Source organism: Amblyomma mixtum, chromosome 10 (assembly GCF_055824585.1).
Source record: "Amblyomma mixtum isolate Tamu chromosome 10, ASM5582458v1, whole genome shotgun sequence".
In the NCBI taxonomy this organism is placed as follows: Eukaryota; Metazoa; Arthropoda; class Arachnida; order Ixodida; family Ixodidae; genus Amblyomma; species Amblyomma mixtum.
Window position 1 is genome coordinate 3,267,332 of NC_143021.1, and position 24,479 is coordinate 3,291,810.

General features: G+C 46.7%; 1 protein-coding gene across 1 annotated transcript in view; it reads left to right on the top strand.

Annotated features, from left to right (window-relative positions):
• Nucleotides 1–24,479, top strand: part of LOC149324996 (chitinase-3-like protein 1) — a 300,609-nt gene that overhangs the window by 200,678 nt on the left and 75,452 nt on the right. The window contains exons 7-9 of the mRNA XM_089563509.1: nucleotides 5,962–6,000; nucleotides 7,097–7,231; nucleotides 8,367–8,605. Coding sequence (XP_089419635.1) covers nucleotides 5,962–6,000; nucleotides 7,097–7,231; nucleotides 8,367–8,605 — 413 coding nt within the window. The remainder of the gene's footprint in view (nucleotides 1–5,961; nucleotides 6,001–7,096; nucleotides 7,232–8,366; nucleotides 8,606–24,479) is intronic.

Here is a 24,479-nt window from a genome sequence, read left to right on the forward strand (position 1 = left end):
GTCATTGACGTAAATAATTCATAACACCGGTTCCACATTGCGGCCTTGCGAATTGGCAGTACAGACAGCTAGGATGGAGGATTTACTGTCATTTATATGAACTGATTGTGTGCTATTTCCGAGACTAGATTTAAGCAGTGTATGAACAATACCGCGTAATTGGTATGTGTGTTACTTGGACAAAACAATTGAATTATTCAGCCCCGCCCCGGTGGCTCAGTGGTTATCGTGCTCTGCTGCTGTCCCGAAAGACGCGGATTCGATCCCGGCCTCGGCGGCCGAATTTTGATGAAAGCGAAATTCTAGAGGCCCGTGTACTGTGCGATGTCAGTGCACGTTAAAAAACCCCAGGTGGTCGAAATTTCCGGAGCCCTCCACTACGGCGTCCCTCATAGCCTGAGTTGCTTCGGGACGTTAAACGCCAATAATTGAATTGAAGAAAATAGCGCCAGAGCATGCAGACCACGAAAAGACAAGGACGAGACACAAAGCGCTTAGCGCTTTGTGTCTCGTCCTTGTCTTTTCGTGGTCTGCATGCTCTGGCGCTATTTTCTTCAATTCAAGTATGCACCAACTCGCCCAAGAAGAAGTGGTAAACGCCAATAAACCAAACCAAACCATTGAATTGTTGACAGGATCAAAAGCATTTGTAAAATCTATGTAGGTTCCAATCATAAGTTGCTTATTGCTGAAAGCTTTTAATATGCTTTTTTACTGAGTGAGAAGGGCAATCTGTGCTGATAGGTGGCTCCTGAAACCATGCCGGAAGTAAGAAATAAATTGGGCTATGCAAAAAATGAAGAAATTGGCATCGTTTTTCAATTCCTTTCGAGAAAACTGGTAATATAGAAATAGGAGAATAATTGCTTAGTGTGCTACGGTCGCCGTGTTTGAAGACAGGTATTACACGAGGGACCTGCCATTTTTTAAGGAATGTGCCCGTGGTTAGAATCTCATTATAAATGTGAGTGATAACTGGACCAATTAGGTCAAAAAAGTGGAACAGCGCCAGCACAGGACGAGGTAGAGATGAACGGCACAGGCGTGTGTGTCTCTGCCTGTGTTTTGGCTGCTCCACTTTTTTGTCAAGTTACGCCAACTAGCCCGCACCAGCACCCTCGCGTAATTGGGTCAAGAACGTATTTAACAGACTTGAAGGAATTGGTGAGCGCTAAAAACCACTGAGTGGTTTTTAGCGGCTCACCAATTCCTTCAAGTATGTATTTCCAACTAGCCCCAGTAGTAGCTCTTTTGTATTTAACAGGGATCGCCCGCCCGCATGCCATCTGCATCGTGAGCTTTACTGCTTTTATTGCAGCCATGCAAGAATAAACGCCCGAGATGTTTGTAAGAACAAGAAGTGGCTGACACTTTCCGCCAGACACTGGTCAAAGAGGCCCATATTATTACTACTGTAATGTCTAAGCTGATTTGATCGTTCTATAAACAGAAAATTAAAGGTGCCCCCTTGTTCGCTTACCACAAATGCTCGCCCCTTCATTCTGGAAAGCTTCAGGCAAAGTTTCCGGAACACCTACAGAGAGCAGTGGTTTTAGTTTTCGCCACGTGACGTCGGACGGCAGTGTAGTGTAGTTCCAGAATATATTAGGAATATATGAATTTCTTGCTATCCTCTACTTTGAGTTGAGGGTATACCTATGCGCCTTAAAAATTAAAAAAAAAATGTTTGGCGTCTTTGGTCTCAACAGCTCATGCGTAGGCCAAGTCTTACGTGCCTTTGTATGGTCTTTTTTCACCGCTGAACAGAAAATGCACATGTTGCATGGATCTCAAGAGGCCTATGAAATTAAACTATGCAATATCACTAATTTGTTTCAATAAACGGTATTCCACTTTTCTTCATTAATCGCACGACCGAAAGATTCAGTGCTAGTGGGAGTGAAGATCTGGACAAAATTGCTTTCTTTTGAGTTTTTATTAATTTTTTAGCTTTCTACGCTAACCTAACTACTCCGACATGGTCCCTGCTAGTAATGTACACCAATGTTGGTCTCTCTGCGATTACTTTTTCACCGTTAATGATCGTAATATACAGCAAAGAGTGCGTTCTTGAGTGGCGCGCGGGGTTCGTAGCAACATTTGTGACACCATTCGATTGAATTAAAAGCTGAAGCTCGTTCTGACGTTGTGTAGAGGTGAGCATATCCACCTAAATAGGGATCCTGGATTTGTGAACGAAACTTACTAAAATCACCGGACGGCGGCCAGCACATCACCGCAAATATGCCCTCTTGGTTGCTCAGAGTCATAATTCATTTCAGAAAATTCGTCCAATGCTTCAACGGCGACGACACTTTTTTTTAATCACAGCGCTGATTTATCCCCACGCCTATCCTTACGACAACGTGAAAAGCAGTAAAAGCCAAGCAGGCTGAACACATGTTATTCTTTGGTGTACCAGGTTTCGATGAACATTTTTACTTTGAGCGATATGCGAAATCTATAAAAAAGAGCTCTTATTCTTGCGCGATTGAACGGACATTTTGATAAAAAGTGGTATGACTTAAATTTTTCTTTCTGCCACTGATTTGATTTCAGGCGGATCGAGCCTATGCTCGATCCAGCAACGCGCAGAACTCATAGAAAATCAAGAAAGCCGTGGATTTCAAAACAACTATATGACCGCATACAGGAAAAGAACAGACTTTTTTCTCGTTTTGTGAGAACAAAAGACACTGACATTCTCCGTCAATTCAAAACGTTCCGCAATAAGTTAGGCGGTGACATTAAAAAAGCAAGAAGTGATTATTACGCGAGAAAGTTCTCCATGTCTGATGGCTCGAAGGGAACATGGAATACACTTAGCGATCTTCTAGGTAAAAACAGAACCAATGGACCCGTTTCACTCCACATTCATGGCGCGAACTATGATGGCGCTGAACTAGCAAATGAATTTAATGGGCATTTCTTATCTGTTTTTCCGCCAAAATCAACTGATGGTCCACATCAAGATGCCTCAGTCTATATAACCAGTAAACAAAGTAATTCCATGTTTTTGTTACCATGCACTGACTCAGAAATAATTACCATTATTCACTCCTTACGCAGTAATAGTGCTCCAGGTGTCGATGGCATAGCTCCAGTCCCGATCAAGAAAGTAGCAGATGTCATTGCGATACCATTAGCACATATAGTTAACCTAATGTTCACGACAGGCACATTTCCACATCAGTTGAAAATAGCTCGTGTCACTGCCATTCACAAAGGGGGTGACATTAATGATTTAAATAATTATCGGCCGATCTCCATTCTTTCAGTTTTTTCTAAGATTGCAGAACTTGCAATCAACACACGTCTTTCTCAATATCTCGACAAAAACCATGTCATCTCCAAGCAACAGTACGGATTTCAAAAAAACAAAACAACTGAGGCCGCCTTACTGGAAATCAAAGAAAAGCTAATTGAAAACATAGAAAATAAACTGCTAACAGTTGGCATATTCCTTGATATGAGGAAAGCGTTTGACTCCGTTAACCATAAGATATTGCTTGAAAAAATGCAGTGTTACGGAATACGCGGCGTTCCTTTAACCTTATTTGCTAGCTACCTTGACAACCGATCTCAAACAACTATCATTAACGGTATTTCATCTGGGATCGGTCAGATTGTGTCTGGTGTGCCACAGGGCTCCGTTCTAGGACCAACGTTGTTCTTATTATATATTAATGATATCGTCAACCTTCGTCCAGCAGACAACATTATAATCTATGCAGACGATACTAACGTATTTTTTTCAGGGCAAGATAGTAATATTTTGCAAGCAGCCTCCAATAGTTGGTTATCCCAATTGTCTGTTTGGTTAAAATCAAATAGGTTAGAACTTAATGTCAGGAAAACAAAGTACATACTGTTTAGAGCCAAAAATAAGGAAGTTCCAAACAACTTCCAAATTCACTTCGAACAAGCTCCTATAACTCGTGTCAGCTCTACAATGTTCCTTGGAGTCATTTTTGAAGAACATTTACTCTGGACAGATCATGTAAACTACGTTTGCACTAAAATGGCTCGCTCTGTTGGTATCCTAAATAAATTTCGCACAATACTGCCTCGAAAATTCAAACTACAAATTTATTTCTCTCTAGTCTTTTCGCATGTACAATATTGTTTGTTGATCTGGGGAACGACTACCTCAACCAATCTTGTGAAAGTACTTACTTTACAAAAAAGAGCTGTACGAGCGATTGATAATTTACATTACAGTGAGAGCACAGGTCCTTCCTTCCTCAACCATAGACTGCTAACCATCACGGCGGCTTACCACAAGAAGCTTGCTGTTTATATCAGAACCCTTATGAAAGGAAACTGGCAGACTTTCGAGAGCACATATTTAATTGCCCAAAGAGCATACAGTCTTAGGCACCCTCAATACCATGCATCAAAATCCCGTACAAACTATGGGTTCCAAAAACTAACTCACATAATTCCTCATACATTAAACACCTATCCATATTTAACAGAATTGTCGCTACAAAATATGTCCGAGGTCAGGTTTAGGAAAACTGTTCATGAATATTTTTGTTATAGCTAGTTGTGGTGTGTTTCTACCTAATCAGTTTTTGTCTTTGTTATGTTTTGATCTTAGTTTGTTGTGCTTAGCTCTATGCATGCTTGATCTCTGTTTCGTTGTCAATATATCCGCTGCTTTTCTAGTTTCTGTTACTTATGGAAACTTTGTACCATTGCCAAGTGCCACTTTGTTTTGTTTTTTTTACATGGGGAGGGCAGGCCTCTGTCAGGCGATACTAGGCGCCTTTAGCTTGCTCTCCCTTGTTTGCAGTCTCTGTACTCGCCAAACAAAACCAATAAATGAAATGAAATGAAATGAATAAAAGGCCAGCGCATCTAATTTCAAATGCACTCAATTCCGGATGTTATCAATGTGGTTAATTTATTTATTTATTTATTAATAGATACCGCGGCCTTAAAGATAAGACCATAGCAGGTGGGTTACACATGTAACTAACTGCACACTAACATAAAAGGTCGAAATGAGAGAAAAAGATATAAAGCATGCAATGTGTCACCACCAACCAAATTGCTACTTTATACTACAGTAGTACATCAAGATTAGAAGAATGATTTTTGAGCTGCCCAACTGCCGGAGGAGATTTTCCCTCTTCCTTATCCATGCACATCCGCGTTCTTTCGTCTTGCATTTGGTCGCACCGAGCAGCAGTCCCATTCATCGTTTTTAGCGCAGACGACAAGACTAACACGGGCGCTTTTTTTGTTTTGCTTTTGCGTCCACAAACTATCTTACCTCCTCCTTCCGTTCCACTGAAGGGCAAAAGGTGTTAACTAACAAAAATTGGAACCGTGGGTACCATTTGCATGTCCTCTGTCCTTGGTACTCGCTATCTGGCTTTCATGGGAAGCGAATCACGTTGGCCTCTCCGTCCTGATTGATACCGCGCACATTATTTCGGCCACTTCACTGCCTATACGGTTTAAATAAAATTCCACCGCGAGGCATCCTGAGGCGTGTGATGGCAGTCTCTGCATCTCGGACCACCATACTGTGTGAGGAAGGCCGAACTAGTCAGCGCCTCTTTGATTTCCGTACAAAATGAAGATGGAGACGAGGTCTGCCGTCTGAGGGGTTTTACAATATGTCTTCTCTCTTCTTTGCTTCATAGCAGTATTTTTGGCCAAGAACCCCCAAAAATGATCTTAGTTGAAAACTAGTGTTTCGCGATGTGTTCACTTTTTGTCTGCAGCTGTGGAGAAGTCTCTTGGTAGCCTTGGCCACCGAGAGTAACGAATTATCTGCCGACGTGTCATGTAGATCACTTCTCGTAGGGAGCACTGGTCATCCTTCATGCAGGGCAGTAACAATTTTTCCGACTGCATCACAATTTAGAGCATAGTGCATGTTGTGATTGTGTTTTCTGGGCTGATCTATTGGCTGACAGTTCTGCTCGCACATTTTCTTGCATGAAGCTCCGCAGGGAAGGTCGTTCCGGAGACGCCGTAGCACTGGTGAGGAAACTTGGGCGGCTCGGGTGCTCCGCCCGACGCCAGTGCGCGCGCGGGCGGCCCACAAAAATACCCCGAGACGGTAACGCTCGGACCGGTGCCTACTCTGGCTCACCCTGCGGACACGTTCTGCTTGGAGCGGGGAGCCAAACTCCTTTGGTACGGTGGTTACCGACGCGAATGCGTCACCGGACTTGTTCATTATCGTCATTATCGTTCATTATCGTCATTCCTGACTCGTCATAATGAATAACTACGTCATTGAAAACTTGCAGTGAAGCCGCACAGCATGCCTGATCTGCGGCAAGTCCTCCACCTTCATTAAAATCTGAAAGCAAAACGTGTCGGCTCGCACTGCGGAGGCTGGCAGTGCGCTCGAGTGGACGCTGTACCCGCGAAACTGAGTGTGTCGTTAACAAGGGCAGAACTTGCACGTTCGCGCTGCAGCTAGATATGCCATTTGCCAATGCACCGTATGAAAGAGCTCACTTCAAGCGCTGCGATGAAAATTAGCCGTAACATATTGCACTAACCCCAACTATTATAAAGGGCTAACGATATTTTGCAAACCCTCGTCGAGTCACTCCAAGACGTAGACCTACACTACGGCTAAAAAGTTATTGTCAGTGCAGTGCGCTGGGGGCTAGTGAATAAAGAACACAGGCGAATAGCAGATAAAAAAAAATTTAATCGCGTTATTCGAGTTGTGAACATGTTTACGTGTGCCCTCATGCATGCATTGAAATTGTCCGTGGCACCGTCCAGAGGCCTTCCAAACAGTTTATACTTTTTTCGCTGCAAACGCGGCCTTACAAAATGAAATCCACGCAGCGTGAGGGTGGCAACGGCAGCAGTTGATCTTTAGGCCCTATTCTAGGATTAGGTGGTCGAAATTTCTGGAGCCCTTCACTACGGCGTCTCTCATAGCCTGAGTTGATTTTGGGACGTTAAACCCCATAAATCAAACCAAACCTATTCTAGGATTAGGTTTTTCAGCCGCTACAGAGCTAAGCACAAAAACGAACATTCTGCCCGGAGTCTTGAAATGATAGCAGTTCTAACAAATTAAACCACTTCTCTTTTGCTGCACCGTCTCAAGCAAGAGAACTGGTGTGCGTGGTGACCGAGATGACGACGCAGCAGGACCAGTACCCGAACGCCTACTGCACGCACCTCATCTACTCGGACGTCGTCTACGACCCCAAGCACCGAAAGTTTCTGGCCACCAAGAACGGTAGCACACGCGCCTCCAGTGGGCGCCGAACTGCATGCTGGCAGTTCACTCTCTTTTCATATCCCTTAGAAGTGCATTGGACAAGCGAGCTTGCTGACAAGAATTAAAACGCAACAAGACGGCACAAAATAGGAAAAAATGACAGGACAGGCGCTATTACATATAAAAGGGCCCACTGTAGAAAATAGGCGCTTCAGAAAAATAACTCTCCGGGGCATGTTGGTTCATAGCTGACAAGAATTAAAGCGCAACAAGACGGCACAAAGTAGCAGAAAAAACGACAGGACAGGCGCCTGTCCTGTAGTTTTTTCTCCTTTTTTCTGCCGTCTTGTAGCGCTTTAATTCTTGTCAGCTATGAACCAACATGCCCCGGAGGGTTTTGCTGAACCGAGTTTGTAACGAGACGCTCGCAGACTAGGGGAATGAATGCTTTCTATTTTAATTTCAGGGTCTCTAGGGAAAGGAAATGGACACACCTGTAACGGGGAAGAGAGCTGGGCTCGTGAGGGAAAAAACGCAGGGAAATAATGCGGCATGGTCGTTATGGGTTCGATTCCCAGAGGCGGCAAGCAGGGGGCGAATAGATTAGGAAGTCTGTGGCGATAAGATGCACGCAGGACTGGCTTAACTGCAGGTAAGCGGGAGAGACGCGCCGTGGGCGCCGTGAGGCTAATGATGATCATCCTATCTTGCTTAAACATAGCTGCCGAGCTGCGCTCTAGCACCCCGAGCGGGAGAGCGGGAGAGGCTAACAAAGAGGGTTCAGCTTAAGTTAAGGACAACGCAGCGAGCTATGGAAAGGAAAAATGATAGGTGTAATGTCAAGAGGCTGGAAGTGGGCCGAGTGGGTGAGGGAACTTGTTGTAATCAAGAGGAAGGAGTGGGCTTTGGCAGGACCTGTAATGTGTAAAGGCAAGATAACCGCTGGTTCTTAAAGGTTATGGAGTGGATTCCAAGAGAAGGAAAGCGTAGCAGGGGGCGGCAGGAAGTTAGGTGGGCGGGTGAGGTTAAGAAATTTGAAGGAATACGGTGGCCGCAACTGGCGAAGGGCAGGGTTAATTGGAGAGACATGGGAGTGGCCTTTGCCCTGCAGTAGGCGTAGTCAGGCTGATGATGATGATGTTGATTTTGGCAGACAAGAGCTTCGAGCTGTTCAGGCGGAACCAGCGAGCCACCAACATGAGCCACCTGGTGGCTCTGAACCCGCACCAGACGCTCAATGTGTACCTGAACGGCCTGACGGACATCGAAGTGCAGTGGTACTTCGTGCAGATGATCGAGTCGCTCGTTAACGACTACCACTTCGACGGAGTTGCCTTCATCGGCATCGAGCTCTCGCTGGACAACGTGCAGCAGTTTTCCAGGGTCATCGACGTGAGTACAGCCTATACTTTTTCATTACGCGCCGCCGCTCCGCGGAGTCGCTGTCTCAGCAGCGCCGTCTCTCACGGTGCGCAGCGTGAGGACAAAAGTGAAAGGGGCTGCTCAGTAACGCGTTGGAAAATAACTAATTGGAAGCTCTGCAGTTTGTCTGCATAAACGGCCGTGGGTGGCGACGGCTCCATTTCGACTGTCGCCTATGTTGTGCTCTTTTTAATGCGAAAGCATTACTAGGCTACGTCGGCGGGTTTGTGTCCGCAAATAACTGTGTCGGCAGCAGTTGCGGGGAAACATTTTATTTTTTATTATTCTACTTGAACATACTGCTAGCCTCATATTTGTGGCCGTCGCAGGATAGGGACATCATATACACTAAAAATAACACAGTTCAAGTATGTGTGAACACAGAGGCAATCGTGCTCCAGCGAGTCAATACGCATTATACAAACGTTAAAGAAAATAGCAGAACAGGAGCAAGTCTCAAAAAACAACCACCGTAACCAAAATGCAGAGAAGTTGTAAAGTTAGGGTGCAACAAACGAAACAATAGCTGCTGACGAATGATACGGTCGTCAGAAACGAGCAATAAGGTTAGAAAAAAAAAAAAGCAAGAGTCAGATAATGAAGTCGGGATGTCATCGTCATCAAGGAAAAAAGAGAACAAGAGTACAGCGTACCAGCATCGCAGTCGTTATTACAAAACAAAGCGTGATATGTTGGCGATTAAATCTTCGAGTGTTGTACAGTTGACAGCATCGCAAGGCAGACTATTCCACTCACGGATTGCTTGTGGAAAGGAAGAGTGCCTGGATATATCATTGTGAAATCTGTACTCAGTTAAGTGCTTTTGGTGTTTCGTTCTGGTACTGCGTGTGCTTGACGGTATTAAGTACTTACTCGTATCGATTTTCATGCCGCCATTAAGCAGAAGGAAAAGAAACTTGAGGCGCAGCAATCTGGCGCGGTTTTGTACACTGGGAAGGTCGGCTTGTCTTGAGAGCTGTGTAGGGGAGTAATGTCGGCGATATTTGTTGAAAATAAATCTAACCGTTTTCCGTTGTACGCCCTGATAGGGAAGGGGAGCCAACATATTATTCCATAGTCCATTATAGAGCGAACAAGTGACGACAAGAGCATATAGTTGCGACTGATGCGGATTAAAGCGAGCGTTTAATCGAGTAGAGTGCTTTATTAGTACTATATGCTACCTGCTTGTTCCATTTTAGATGCGAGTAAATTGTTACTCCTGAATATTTATATTCTTCCACTTTCCTTAACATCAGTCGTTGTAGGTAATAAGGAAGTTTATTGGCGCTCTTATTTGTTACTTTCATGCAAACCATTTTTTTCTACATTAATCGCCATCTGCCACGTTTCACCCCATTGTGCCATGCTTTCAAGGGCACTGTTTAGAACTGCTTCGTCTGCGTGGCAGGTTATTTCTTTGTAAATGATGCAGTCGTCTGCAAACCTTCTTACGGTTACGTTAGTGTTATTATGCAGGCTGTTGATAAAAACAAGAGGATAGGGGCCAGAACGGAGCCTTGTGGCACGCCGGAGATCACATCGCCGCAATCTGAAGAGTGCCCTTTAAAGTACATATTGGCGCCGGCCTGTAAGGTAGACTTTCAGCCATTTTGTAATGTTGTTGTCATCGAGATAATGGAAAAGTTTTTGGAGGAGCTTAGGGTGGGAGACCCGATCGAACGCTTTGGACAAGTCTAAGAATATCATATCGGTTTGGCCACATTTGACTATTCTAAAGACTAGGTCGTGAATTGTCTTTATTAATTGAGTTGTCGTAGACAAACCTTTTCTAAAGCAATGCTGGTTAAGCACAATTCTGTTATTTTCTTCTACAGATGATAGCATATGTTTAAGAATTAAATGTTCGAGGATTTTGCAGGCGGTACAAGTAAGCGAGATTGGTCGATAATTGGATACGTTGATAATGTCGCCCGATTTATCTATAGGAATGACCGTAGCAACTTTCCGTTTCTCTGGGATTTCGCCTGTTTGTAGTGATTTTTCAAAAAACATTTTTCAATAAACATTTCAAAGAACATTGACATCCATTCCGCGTAACGTTAAAAAAAAATGCATTTGGCATGTTGTCTGGACCACCAGATCTTTTAGGATCTATTTCAAGTAATTTCTTGGGATGGCGTTGCGCACACGAACAAACATACACAGGAAGAGGCAGAAGACAGAAAGAGCGCAAATTATCAACTAGATTTATTGCTTTCGCGACATAATATATATGCAGCATACACACGTGCAAAACAGAATAGGTAGAGGGAAAAAAGAAGGACTGGGGGGAAGGGGATAGCAAGTCAGGCCTGCATAAGTCAGCGAAAGCTACGGATAAAATTCCTTTCCCTATCATATAAGGTGACCGAGGTATCTCTAATACAATTTTCGCCTTTTTCTCTGATGTCGAAAGCTTCTAAAAGTTCGCGGGCTATTTTGCTTTTACTCTTGCCCAGAATCTTGATGTATTTGAGCATCGCCTCACAACTACAGCATGAAATGCAATGGGCACGCAAGTTCGCCCCGTCTTTTTCTTACAGAAAGGGCATGCTCCCCTGCGCGCTCATTGATGCAGCGTCCTGTTTGGCCGACTCACACGCGTCCGCACTTGAGCGGGATTTGATACACCACGCCCGTGGCACATTTGACGTACTGTTCAGCATGTTTTATTGTATATGCGCTCCGTGGGGCTCCTTCCTCGGTGATTCTGGGGCATAACCCAGCAAGCTTTTTTAGGGCCGAAGAAACCACCGGAACACCATGCCTGTTTGCCACTTTTTTTTTTAAATTGTGGGCGACTTTGTGCATGTAGCTTCGCTGACCTATGCAGGCCTGACTTGCTATCCCCTTCCCCCCAGTTCTTTTTTCCCTCTCCCTATTCTGTTTTTCACGTGTGTATACTGCATATATATTCTGTTGCGAAAGCAATAAATCTAGTTGATAGTTTGCGCTCTTTCTGTCTTCTGCCTCTTCCTGTGTATGTTTGTTCGTGTGCGCAACGCCATCCCAAGAAAGGTATGCACCAACTCGCCCAGCAAGAAGTTCTACATTATTTCAAGTAAGAGGGAAAGAATTCACGATTCATTTATGATAAAATCATCTATTTTTGCTTAGTTACTCGGAGGAGTTTCGAGGTCAGGTTTTTTTCCATTGTCGTGTGTAAATACTGAGGTAAAGTTTTCACTGAAGTCTGTAGCCTTTTCGATAGCCTCGGCGGGTGGTCGATTACTGCCATGACGTGGCTTCGAATCAAGGTACCGCCAAAACTTGGAAGGAGATACTTTGATAAATTTACTGAGGGTGCCGTTCATGTACTCCATCTTTAGCCTTTTTTATCATCTTTCTCATCTTTAGCCTTTTTTTAGCCTTTTTTAGTGTACGAGACGGTTCGCGTAATTTAGCAGTGTCGACGGGTAGCGACAGTTTATTCCTCAGTTTCCTAAGTCTTGAAGTCTTGCGCTTTAATTGTGTCATTTTTCTTGTTATCCAAGGGTTTTTCTTATGTACCGGCTTGAACTTTGTGGGAAGATATGCTGATAAACAGTGCTGAATAATTCTTTCAAACACTGACTATAATGTGTCTACTGGAGCTGTACGATTCTTTGCGAGAGATCTAAAGGTGGAATACGATTCATCTAGATAATCCAGTACACTAACGTCGTCGGCGCTTGTCCAGTCGAAAATTCATGCGCTCATCTTTACCGTCGGTGGTGCCGCGCCAAGCAGCAAGAAGCATTCAGTTTCTCTGTGGTGCGATACGCCGTCGACAACTTCCCATGAAGCTCGGTCATTTGTACTGCTGTCACTCACAAAAATCAAGTCGAGTACATTTCTGCTTACTGCGGTAACACGTGTGGGTTCCTGGATAAGCTGTCTAAGGTCGAAGTTAAAGCTTACATCAAGCAATGCATCTGCATGAGCTGTAACAGCATTTATATTATCAAGCGTGTCCCGCGTTATGCCAGCGTGGTTGAAATCCCCCGTAAGGATTATCTTAGTATTGTGGGTGAAATGACTTTGTATATAATTTGCTACCACGTGCAAGATATCTCGGGTAGCATTAAGGGGCCGAAGTCGAGAGTGTGACGGAATCTCGTCTGGCAGCGGGGGTGCATTTCAAAAAACAGACACCGACCAGTAAAATGAAAATTGAAACTGACGTTTCGGGGCCCAGAACGGGGGCCTTGTTCAAAATCTTGTTCACAGTCACAAGAAACAGGGGGCCAATAAATGGTGCCTAAAAAAAAGACGGATTTGCCTACCATGATTTTGCACCAAAGTGCTTCAGCGCCTATGATTTCTGGCATGGGTGTGGCGTAAATGTTTTCCCTGATCAAAACTGCCACAACACCACCGCGAGAGCACCTATCTTTGCACATGACAGTGTAACCAAGAGGGAAGACATCACGACTTGAAATATCAGGAGAAAGCCATGTTTTGGTGATTGCTACAATATCAGGAGAGTGTTCGAGAAAGAATGCTTCAAAAGGAAAAAACCAGTCACACAAGACGAGGGACAAGAGGAGTGTACATCGCTGTCGGGACTGTGTTCGGGCATTTCTCGAGGCAGGGAAAGGAACCACGTTTGCACAACGCAGCACGAGAACTGGTTCACGGCGTGTGTCGCACAGGTGGTGTACAAGTTCCCCCTCACATGCGAGAGAGTTTACATCGGCCAAACTGGTCGGTGTATTAATGACCGGCTGCGTGAGCACCGTTTCTCCCTGGGGTCCGGTGGCGGTGCAAACTTGCCTCGCCATTGCAATGAATGTGGCTGCTATCCTTTTTTCAGCAATGCCACCATTCTTGGTAGAGGCAAGGGAAAACAGGAGCGAGAAATCTTCGAAGCGTATCATGTCGGTTTGTCAGGCAATAATTGTATTAGCACAACCTCGGGGCGCTTACTCGAAAAAGAATTTGCCTTTTTAGGTCGATCACGATAGATGAGATTTCTTGTCTCTTGTCTTTTATGCTCAGTGATTTGTGATGAGGCTTTTGCGCATGCTCTGCTGGCCTTGCTCGGACTATGTATTTTCTAATAACAGTTGTTAGTCCAGTCGTTGTGGCGTGTACACTCCTCTTGTCCCTCGTCTTGTGTGACTGTTTTTTTTTCCTTTTACAATGTACCAACTGGCCCGCATTTGTACCCTTCTGAATGCTTCAAGTCCTTTGCTTTTGTTGACGACACTTCTGGCGTTTATGTTCACTATGATTAAGGTGCGTGGTATTACGTGCTTGATCGGTTTTTTCCCCCCTTTGAATGGCTGGTATTTTGCCACGGGTGCTCTGGCTTCTTTATGGTCGTCCCAGAAATAAACCTGCTCATTGATTTTAATCTCGTCGCACATAAGTGATACTTTTTTACCCCTATCTCTGTTGCCTTTGCTGCTATCCCAAAGCTCTTTTCGAAAGCCACGTACAGTTAAACAAAAATCTTTGCTGACCGAAACACCGGAATTCTTTAGTTTGTAACAATTCTTCATTCTGTTTGCCTTGTCTCTGAAACTTTGCAACCTCAGAATAACAAGTCGGGTTTTGTTTTCTGCTTTGGTGCCTAGGCGGTGCATTCTCTCGATTCCCGAGATTTTGACACCAAAGGTACCGTTAATTTTTTCTGGGATTTTTGAATTCAGGTCATCTGTTTTCCCGTCCTCTTCGTCCATAATTCCGTAAAATTTTAAGTTTGATCTTCTACTTCTATTCTCAAGGTCATCAACCTGAAGAGCTAGTCTCCTAATGATATTTTCAAATCCCTCTATATTATCATCAACACCTGCGATTATGCCTTCGAGATGAGCCGACGTGTCTAACTTCGCATGAATGCCTTCCAGAGATTCATTTATAGCATTGTTGTCATTTTCTAGTTCAGCTATCTCACCAGCCAACTTGCGGATTTCAGTCAGGACTTCGTGCATGTTACGTCCGGGGTTACTTTCCACATCTCCAGCAAGCAGCAACAAGTACGTCAAACAGGCTATGCTTTACAAATAATTGTATACACTTCGCCTGGGCAAGGCAGCACCACAAGAAAAATGTCCCTACTTCTGTAACATTTGCCAAACCTTTTTCTCACCTGGATCAAGAAGATGAAAGATTTATTCGACATGTTCACAGAGGTGCCACCATGCCCAAAGAAATATAAAGAGGTGTCGTCTAAATATGTGGATAGAATTGAATGGGGAGGATGCCGTAAAAAAATTCGGTGCCAATCGGATCAATAGTTAATTAAAGCCAAAAAATGCGATCAAGGCGATTTCAGTTGCGGGAAATGTCGTACCATGTGACGCCCCCACGTGACCTACCACGTGTTGTACAAAGTGACCGGATGTATGGGCGGAACCAACGCGGCGCCAAATTTGAATGCCCGAATGAATACTTCAGCGAACGATTGAGGGGGTGAAGTTAATCGATTTCTAATCAATACTTAACAATTATAGATATGTCCACAGTACAGGGAGATGAATGAAGGTGCATTAAGAGTGGGGAGGTGACCAGGAAGCGTCAACGCTTTTGCATTACTTCAATGCCTAGCCTCAAGGGTCGCCACCATATTTGGCCCCGGCTCTCCAACATGCTATTCGAGAGCAGGCTGCTGAGGCCCTTTCGTCCGCCCATTCCCTATCACCTGTCGCTGCTCGGCTGACCTCCGCTGACGTCGCCTCGAGGCCTGTCGCCACCCCTCTTAATTACGCCAACGTCGTCCCAGGATTTCTCGCCCTTCCACTGCCTTATGCCGAAGTCGTCGCACAAACTCGGCAGCCTACGTACCCTACAATGTCAGTGCCCGTACAAGCGCCGGCACCTATCTCCGACTCTCTTCACAAGAAACGGGATCCCTTGCGCACAACAGGTAACCGGCCTATTAAGGCGGAAGCCTTTAATGCCTCATCGTTGTAAGCAGGAGTTGTCGACAGAAATGTCACGCTTTTCAGTTGGTCGAAACGGTCGTGACGTCACAGTGCGCGAATTTCAAACGGGGCCAATTGTACATTGGCTACTAACCATGCAACCAATTAAAGGGATCGTATAGTGATGCTTCAAGTAAGTGGGACTGAGTTTAGTTAACTCAGATAAATAAATAAAACCGAGCAGAAAATTGACCGAGCTCGGGAATCGAACCCCGGTCTACGGAGTGCGAGACGAGCACGCTACCACATCGCCATGTCAGCTCGATGGTTTGGAATGAACGAAGGCACGTCTAGTGAATACGGTGTCTTCATTCACTCTCATCTTCCTCCCTTCCCGCTACGGCGAGGTGCAGGTGTCCACCGAGATATGAGAGACAGATACATTTCCTGTCCTCAAAAACCAATTTACCGACGAGCAAGGCGTAGAACCGAACGGGCGATGGCGTTCTATGGACTCCCTGGAAGCGTTGCAAGACGCTGTCGCGTTCCGCTCTTAGAGGCGAAGCTTAACATCTTAACCACACATCAGTGACACACGCAGCAACACCGCGCTTAAGCCTTTCGCCTCACCCCACTTTAGGTCAACAAAGTGCCCCCCTGAATTTTTTTCTACACTTGCGGATTGCCTGGTCACGTAGCCCGCCATTGTCGTCGCGATCTCCCAGTTTTAGGCACTGCCTGTCGGGTACTGGCCCCAGCGCGTCAGTACTCCGCGTCTGCTTAGCCCCGTCGGTCGACTCGTCCTTTCTCACCCGACCGTTCAGCTCTTACCGTTCGCCGTTCCACTTCGCCGCGACGCCGCTCCATTTCTTCGATGCGTCGCCGTCCTAATGATTCTGAAGAGGAAAACTAGATGGCGCAGTTCCTGAGGCAAGAACTGCGTCCCCGTCGAACTACCAAAGACCACAGCTTTCACCTGCTACCCTTATTGACTTTTCGGTCCAGGTAATTTCTGTCGTGGCCCTTGTCGACACTGGCGCCGCAATTTCAGTAATAGACGCAAAACATTGTCGCCCCTTGAACAAAGTTAAGACGCCAATTCCCGGTCTCTCGCTCCACGCGGACAGCGCTCAGTTCATCAAGCCGTCAGCAGCTTGCATAGCTCGAGTTTTGATTCAGGACGTCCTATGTACGATCAAGTTCGTCGTCCTGCCGTTTTGTTCTCACGCTGTTATTTTGGGGTCGGATTTCGTGTTTCTTCATGGTGCTGTCATCGACTGCGCTCGCTCTGAAGTCGGGTTCTCTTCTCTGCCCCAGTCCCTGCCGGACGCTGCTCCTTCACCGCCATGTTTTAAGCCCTCGTCGCCGAGGACATCGACCTGCCTCCATGGTCTTTCGTCCTTGTGCGCCTCTGACCCTCCGTGATGACACTGTCCTTTTCATGCCAGCCCATACTTTTCTCCACCGCACGTGTCTTCCCCTGCCTTACGCCGTATTGACTAATTCTGCTGGCCTCTCCGTACTGTGGATCTGTAACCTGTTTTCCTTCTCCAGTGCTTTGCGTCATGGCGAATGTGTCGGCAATGCCGAACCCATCGCAGCTATTCTATCCCGTCAGGAGATTGCCGATGCATTGCATATCAATCCCCCAGCGCTCAGCCCACCATCTTCTACACTCACTCCTTCCTCTACAGAACCGTTTCTCCGCTCCATCGACGCAGATCTTCCTGCGCTGCAGCGCACGCAGCTCCTCCACTTGCTCCACCAGTTTTGCTCTTCCTTCGACTGTCATGACAGCTCACTGGGCTAAATGTCGGCTTGACACAGATGCATTGACACAGATGCCCTGACACAGACACAGATGCATTGACACAGATGCCCTCGTTTCTCTACCGCACCACCCCTATCGTGTGTCGGCAACCGAGCGCCAAGTTCTTTATTAATTTGTTTTTATTTATTGTGATACCCATAGCCCCACAAGTGGCATTACAGTAAGAGGTGGGGGGGGGGGGGATAACACGTCAAGGAAACGAAAAAAAGGTAACAAACTGCAACCACGCAACCGCAATGCAACCACGCAAGTAGCATCATTACAGCCCAGCAACAGCATTCACAGAGATGAAGAGAATAATTCACACGACGTAATTAACACTACTCTTCAGAGAGCCTATTCGGATCTCTTAGAGACCTTAGGTAAGAAGCGTGCTTGTACGTTTCTGATTTACAGTTAATTTCCCGGACTTTTAATGCATGGTCACGACGTAGCGAAACAATGTTTCGTGCATGGATATACAGGTCACGGTTCATGCCAGTTTTACAACAGTAAACACTATGAAAAAATTTTAACCTCAAACAATATCTGCGTTTCCTAGCGTCGGCCAACCCAGCGAGTTTTTTGCGCGTGAAACGCTAAAGTTCCTGGTATAATTATTAAATACGAATACCCATTTTTGAACCCTTTCTAGTATATTGATATCTATTTTATGTCAAGGGTCCTATACTACGCAAGCATATTCGAGAACTGAGCGAACGTTAGTCTTGAAAAGCAACTCTTTTGCTTCAGAAGGGAATTTTTTGATGTTCCTCCTTAAAAAAACCAAGACCACGACACGGTTTTCCTGTTATATAGTCTACATGTCTCAACTTAGATGAGAGGTTATGTATACGCCGAGATATTTGTACTCTGGTACTGAAGCAAGTTGTGTCCCATTAATTGGAAAAGAGAATTCATGTTGTTTTTTTCTTTTTGTGACTCCCATGTACATAGATTTTTTCATGTTGATAAGCATCCCCCATTTCTTACACCATTCACACATCCTATTCAAATGATTCTGTAACACTGCACAGTCATTTTGACTGTCTATGGCCAATAATACACAATCTTCTCCAAACAAACGAATATTGGAAGCAATATTAGAGGAAATGTTGAAGATCAAGTCGACCAAATGCTCAAAAGCAGCGTCTTTCAGCCCTCAAGCCGTCCTCTGGCTTCGCCAGTTCTGCTTGTCAAAGAAAGAGGCTCCACCGTTTCTGTGTCGACTACCGCAGCCTAAACAAGATAATGACCAAAGACGTCGATACCCTGCCACTCATCGATGACGCTCTAGACTGCTTGCAAGATGCCCAAAAATTTTATTGTTTACACTTACGTTCTGGGAACTTACCTTACGTTACGTGCAGGTACATTTGTAATTGTACCTTTGTAATCGTATTGTACCTTTGTAACAGCCTTTGTAACCCCTGACGGCCTATATGAATTTACTGTGATGTCTTTCGGCCTATGTACTCGTAATGCTCCTGCCACCATTCTGAGTGGGCTAAAGGGGAAGACCTGCCTTTGTTACCTAGACGACATTGTCTTTTCCCCCGACTTTAACACCCGTCTATCTCTCCTGAAGCACGTTTGGACCTGCCTCTCTGACGCTCACCATAAAGAAGTGTCATTTTGCCGCCCGCCATCATACCGTTTTAGGCGACGTTGTTTCCAAGGACGGTGTCCGTCCGGACCCGCCCGAACTTCGTGCTGTGGCTGCGTTTCCTCGACCTACTTCTATCAAAGAACTGCGCAGCTTCCTAGGTCTGTGCTCCTACTTCCGTAGGTTTATACGTAATTTTGCCTCAATTGCTGCACCGGTGACAGAACTTCTCTCCGGCAGTTCCCATCTTTCGCAGTGGTCCTAACTGTCTGACCACGCCTTCGATTCCTTGCACCTTATCCTCATCGCACCACCGATACTGCGTCATTTCGACCCGACCGCACCTACCGAGGTCCATACTGACGCCTGTGGGGTAGGCCTCGGCGCCGTGCTCGCACGACGCAAATCTGGCTTCGTCAAATACGTCGTTGCCTATGCCAGCCGCACGATCGCGAAGACTGAATCTAATTACTCGGTCACTGAAAAAGAGTGTCTGGTGATAGTTTGGGCCCTTACTAAGTTCCGCCCTTACCTCTACGGCCGCCCGTTCGAAGTCGTGACCGACCACCATGCACTGTGCTGGCTTTCCTCTCTGAAAGACTCATCCGGTCGCCTCGCAAGGTGGGCCCTTCGCCTACAGGAATACGATATCCGCGTCGTGTCCTGTGCTTTCCTCTCTTCGTCCCTCGTCGTTTTACGCGGTTTCAATATGCACTCCATCGTGTATCGTACTGGCCGCAAGCATCAAGACGCCGATGCTTTGTCCCTCTGCCAACTTCCAGCCATTATTTCCAGCCTTTCCACCCCCGACGCCTCCTATACTGGGTGTTTCAGCGAACACTTTCAAACATTTTTATATATAGACTTTTTGGAGTAAAAATATGGCTTTTGCATCACAGTGTTACCACTGTTGCCGGACACTAGAAGAGTGGTGTACTGGCTGAAGTAGTGAGCTGGTTAACTAACTTTTAATAATTAAATTTTTAACTGGTAAAGTTAGGCGCCGAGTTGCAATTAGAGTTTTGTAGCCGGCCGTTATTTATAGCGATACCAGTTTTTAGAATTTCGGAAACGCGGTTACCCTCGCCGCTGTTACTCGACCAAATCTGGCCGCAACGTGCGAAAATAGATGGGCTTTCGAACGGACACACGCAAAGCAACCCCTTCAGCGCAAGTAACCAGTCGAAAAAGCCAAATTTTGTCGAGCCACGGCGCCAAGGGTAATCGCGTTTTCTAACTGCTAAAAACTTAAATGGCTATTACTAAACACGGGCAACAAATGTCTAATTGCAACTGGGCGCCTAAGCTGGCTTGTCAAGAAGTTAGTTATTAAAAATTTGTTAACCAGGATACTAAAGACGATTCACTAGTTTACTGGTGTCCGCCAACATAATACTGTGCCACAAAAGTGATATTCTTGCCCCAAAAAGCCTATCTATGAAAATTTTTACAGTGTTCGCTGAAACACCTCGTATATGTAAGCACAGTGCGCGGCCTTTGTCTTCATCTGTACATAGTGGGGTTCATCAACATAGCTCATCTTCGGAGAAGGAGGAGCGGCCGCCATTATTGCGGGTGTGGGAAAAGCTCGCTCCGTCCTGTCTCACAAGTGGTGGAGGCTGCTCTCGATCGCTGCGTCCTCTCTGCCACCACTCTGCAGCTACGTTCCGTTCGCCACCTGCTCGGAGAATCCCAACGATGGCAACCGTAGACCAACATCCCACTGGCGCTTCCGCTCGCTCTCCTGCTGCCTCCGCAGGTGCGCTTCCTGCCGGTTCTAACCTCTCAGCCTGCAGCAATGACTCCATCGCATTCGCTGCTCCGCAGTCTCTTGGGCGCCCCACGTACACCATGACCACCCTTCAGCGTGAGCCTCCGGCCTTTGTGGGTCTTTGTGGCGATGACGTGGAGGACTGGCTCGACCAGTACAACCAAGTGAGTGCCTTTTAATCGGTGGGACTCAGCTATGAAGCTTCTCAACATCTCCTTCTGACTGCCACTGCCAAGGCTTGGTTCATGAACTACAAAGATGCCATCCCGGACTAGACCCACTTCTCCCAGGCTCGACAAATTCTACACCTACAGAAATGTTTGATACACGGGCACAGTTACCGGGGGAATCCTACTCGTCCTTCATTGAAGATATTCTCGGCCTGCGTCGACGAGCCAAGAACGCAATGTCCGAGTATGATCGAGTTCGCCATGTTCTTAAAAGACTCGGATAATTTGCTTTCAGTACGCTTGCTGCCCACAATCCTACCACAGTCCAAGATATCCGCACTACTTGTCACCGCCTAGATGACCTTCAATCGCGCCGCTTGCAAGACACCCGTGATCACTACCATTCATCCGAGTTGACTTACGGTCCCTCATTTGCTCCATCATCCGAAAGGAAATGCACTGCTCCACCTTACCGCCAGTGCAAGCCCATCCGCGCCCACCTCCATCCTCACCTTTGCGTGATCTTATCAACGACCAGCTCAATTCCGTCACTTGCCCTACTGCTCTGGAACCATCTGTCCCCCTTTACCTGCCTACTTTTGTCCAGGTTCCTGCGACTCCTGCTGTTGCTTTCTCTCCTTCCCATCCGCAGCCAGTCGAGCAGAGCAGAGCCTCCTTATCCCCGAGACCCGCTATGTGTCCTGTTTGGCGCCAGCCTCCTCCTCGTCTGCTGTGCTACTACTGTGAAATTCGTGGCTATGTTGCGCGTGTTTCTCGTCGTCATCAGCGGGACAAGAGTGCATGATGTGGTGACTTCCGCCACGACGCTATGTACTCGCCGTCTTCTTCACGCCCGACGTTTGGCACCAATGCACTCCCTAGCTATTCCCCTCTGTCGACCTGTCTAGACCGCTCGTCTAACGTCCGGTTGTCACGTCGGCGCTCACCCTTCCGCCGCTCCCCATCGCCTCTTCGTCCGCCCTCTCACACCACTGGCCACACGGAAAACTAAACTGCGCAGTTTCCGGAGATGCATCCTTCCGGACGGTGTACAGCACGGGCCACTATCGCCGGCATTCTGCATCACATCGAGTTCGCTGTGCTACCCTCCTGTGCAGACCTTCACCTGCCCCTCTACAGAAGGTGAAGTTTTAGACGCCTTTAACAAACATGAATTCGGTCTGAACTTTACCGGTGAACTACCTGGCGCAGCTGTTGTACATTTTTTAGACTTAAAGCTAACCTTCTCTGAAATACACGTTTGCTGGGGCTATAATCCTCGTGCAGAAAGAAGAATTTGCTGCCTTATGGTTCAGCGTGCTCGAAGACTGTGAAAAGAGCTATTGCATCGCAATGTATGGAATCCTGTCTCAAAATATTAGCTCACATCAGATGCAAAAAAGCTTCCGGGATCAGATAAGCCGACCTTTAGCGGTGGGTTTCCCTCCTTCGGTCTTGATACGGTCGCTGAGACCCTGCTTCAGAAACGAAAGAATGGAACACGGAGAACGGATGGTGATCGTCGGAAGGCTGGTAAGCCTTTTGTTGAGCCATGCATGCACAAGACGTCACAAAACATCAAGAAAGTGGCCAACAGGCATGATGTGTCCGTTGTGTTTTCGGCACCTAACGAGTTATGTCCACGCATTTCTGGTTCCAAAAAACGAGGATGTCAAAAACGACATGACAGTCTGTTAGTGGAGTGTTCAACACGAGTGGTATACGCCATTCCTATGATGTGTGGAAAGTTTTATGCCGGCGAAACCGGCGTTGCATCAACGAACAACGGGGGGAAAATGGCCGAAACTCAAGTCAATCAAAAGACAAGTACGTACATTTGGTTGCGCACGTAACTCTAGAGGAAGCGTGGCTCGGTTGAATGAGACCCGGATTCTAGGTAAGAGTACCGACAAAAATGCGCGTGTCAGCCTGGAAGCTTAACATATTAGGAGTTACGGCAGCAGTTGCATCAGCACTCCGTCAGTATCACTCTTCGAAGCAGAGGTCGAGTTTTTGGAAACAATTAACATCTCAGTTTTTGCATGTTCTGTTGTTTGATTGCGCGTGCTGCTATCATTTCCGATTGTTCGCTCTCCTCCTTTTCACCTATGTTCCTCAAGGCTTGTGCCTGCCATCAATAAAGTTTAGTTGACAGTCAGCGCTTGTGTCCTGCTCTTCTTCTGTGGTTGCATACCTTAGCGCTACTATATTCTAATGTTAAAAATGCGCCATCTAGCCCAAAAAGAAGTTTTGACCAACGCTCCAGCCTCGTTAGAACGCAGGATTGATACCGTTCTCCGCGGCTTGAAATGGAAAACTTTTCTCTGCTACCTGGACTACAGTGCCATTTTTCTCCTCGACTTTTTCTGAGCACATTGCTCGCCTTGATGAAGATTTAAGTGCACTTGCCAATGCCGGACTTCAATTAAACACGAAGAATTGTGGCTTTTTTTCCATTTCGATCAAAGTCCTCGGCCTTGTCGTAAGACAGAATGGTGTAGAGCCTGACTATGGCAAAGTTGCTGCCGTTCAACATTTTCCCTGTCCAACGCACGTTAAAGATCTGTGCAGTTTTATGGGACTAGCGTCGTACTTCCGTCGCTTCATCCGCAGTTTCACTTTCATCACGGCCTCTTTCATCAACTTATTGGTGGTGATGGTGGTAGACAACATTTATGTACAGGTATACTACAGGAGGTTATGCATGAGCTGACACAGAGGGGGCCATCCCTTACAAATACTAGGTGGAGGTCCCTAGTTCGGGACCCCAGTGGCATCGGCCGCCGCCCGGGCTCGCGCGACCAAGGCCCGTTGGGCCTGCAGGTCAGAGCAGCCCTGCAGGGTCGCCTCCCAGTCCTCCCGGGTTGGGTTGGGGTGAGGGGGGATACCAGGGTTGGTGGGGCAGGCCTACACCATGTGGCAGATGTCCGAAGACTTCTCCGCACAGTGCGGACAGCTGCCCGAGAAAGAAGGGTCGAAGTGTTTGAGAACTGCCGGGCACAGCAAAGTATTAGTATAAAGGCGAAGCAGAAGCCGCTCATCCGCCTTTGAGAGACCTTTACAAGGGCGGGGATAAAGACCATGGCCAGATTGATAAAGTAAAGCAATGTCTTTGAAGGAGTAAGCGGGTGTGAATTCGAGTTTCTGATCGTCAGGGTCGGGGGGGAATGTCCGGTGAGAGAGCGCGCGGGCGGCGGCGTCAGCTGCCTCATCTCCCTCAAGGCCCATGTTAGCGGGAGCCCAAACAATACACTGGTGCGCGGGATCACCGGTGTAGACGCTGTTTTCGAGAATGCGGTAGGCTAGATACGGTACCCAGCCCAGCTCGACGTTCCGACATGCCCCTCGCGAGTCGGAAATAATTGTTTTTGAATTGGAATCAGGCGCAGCCAACGCAATGGCGACCTCCTCCGCGTGTGTTATGTCACGAGCTCGGAAAGTAAGGCCGTTCACTGTTTTGGATTGGTGGACGACTGCGGCTGCGTACCATTCCCCATGGTGGGGGCCGGAGGCATCGACGTAGAATACGCCGGGTTTCGATCCATAGTGGCGGGCCAGGGCTTCCGCCCGCGCCAGGCGCCGGCCAGTATGGTCCTCACGGTTCATGTTCGCGGGAAGAGGGCGCACGTGGAG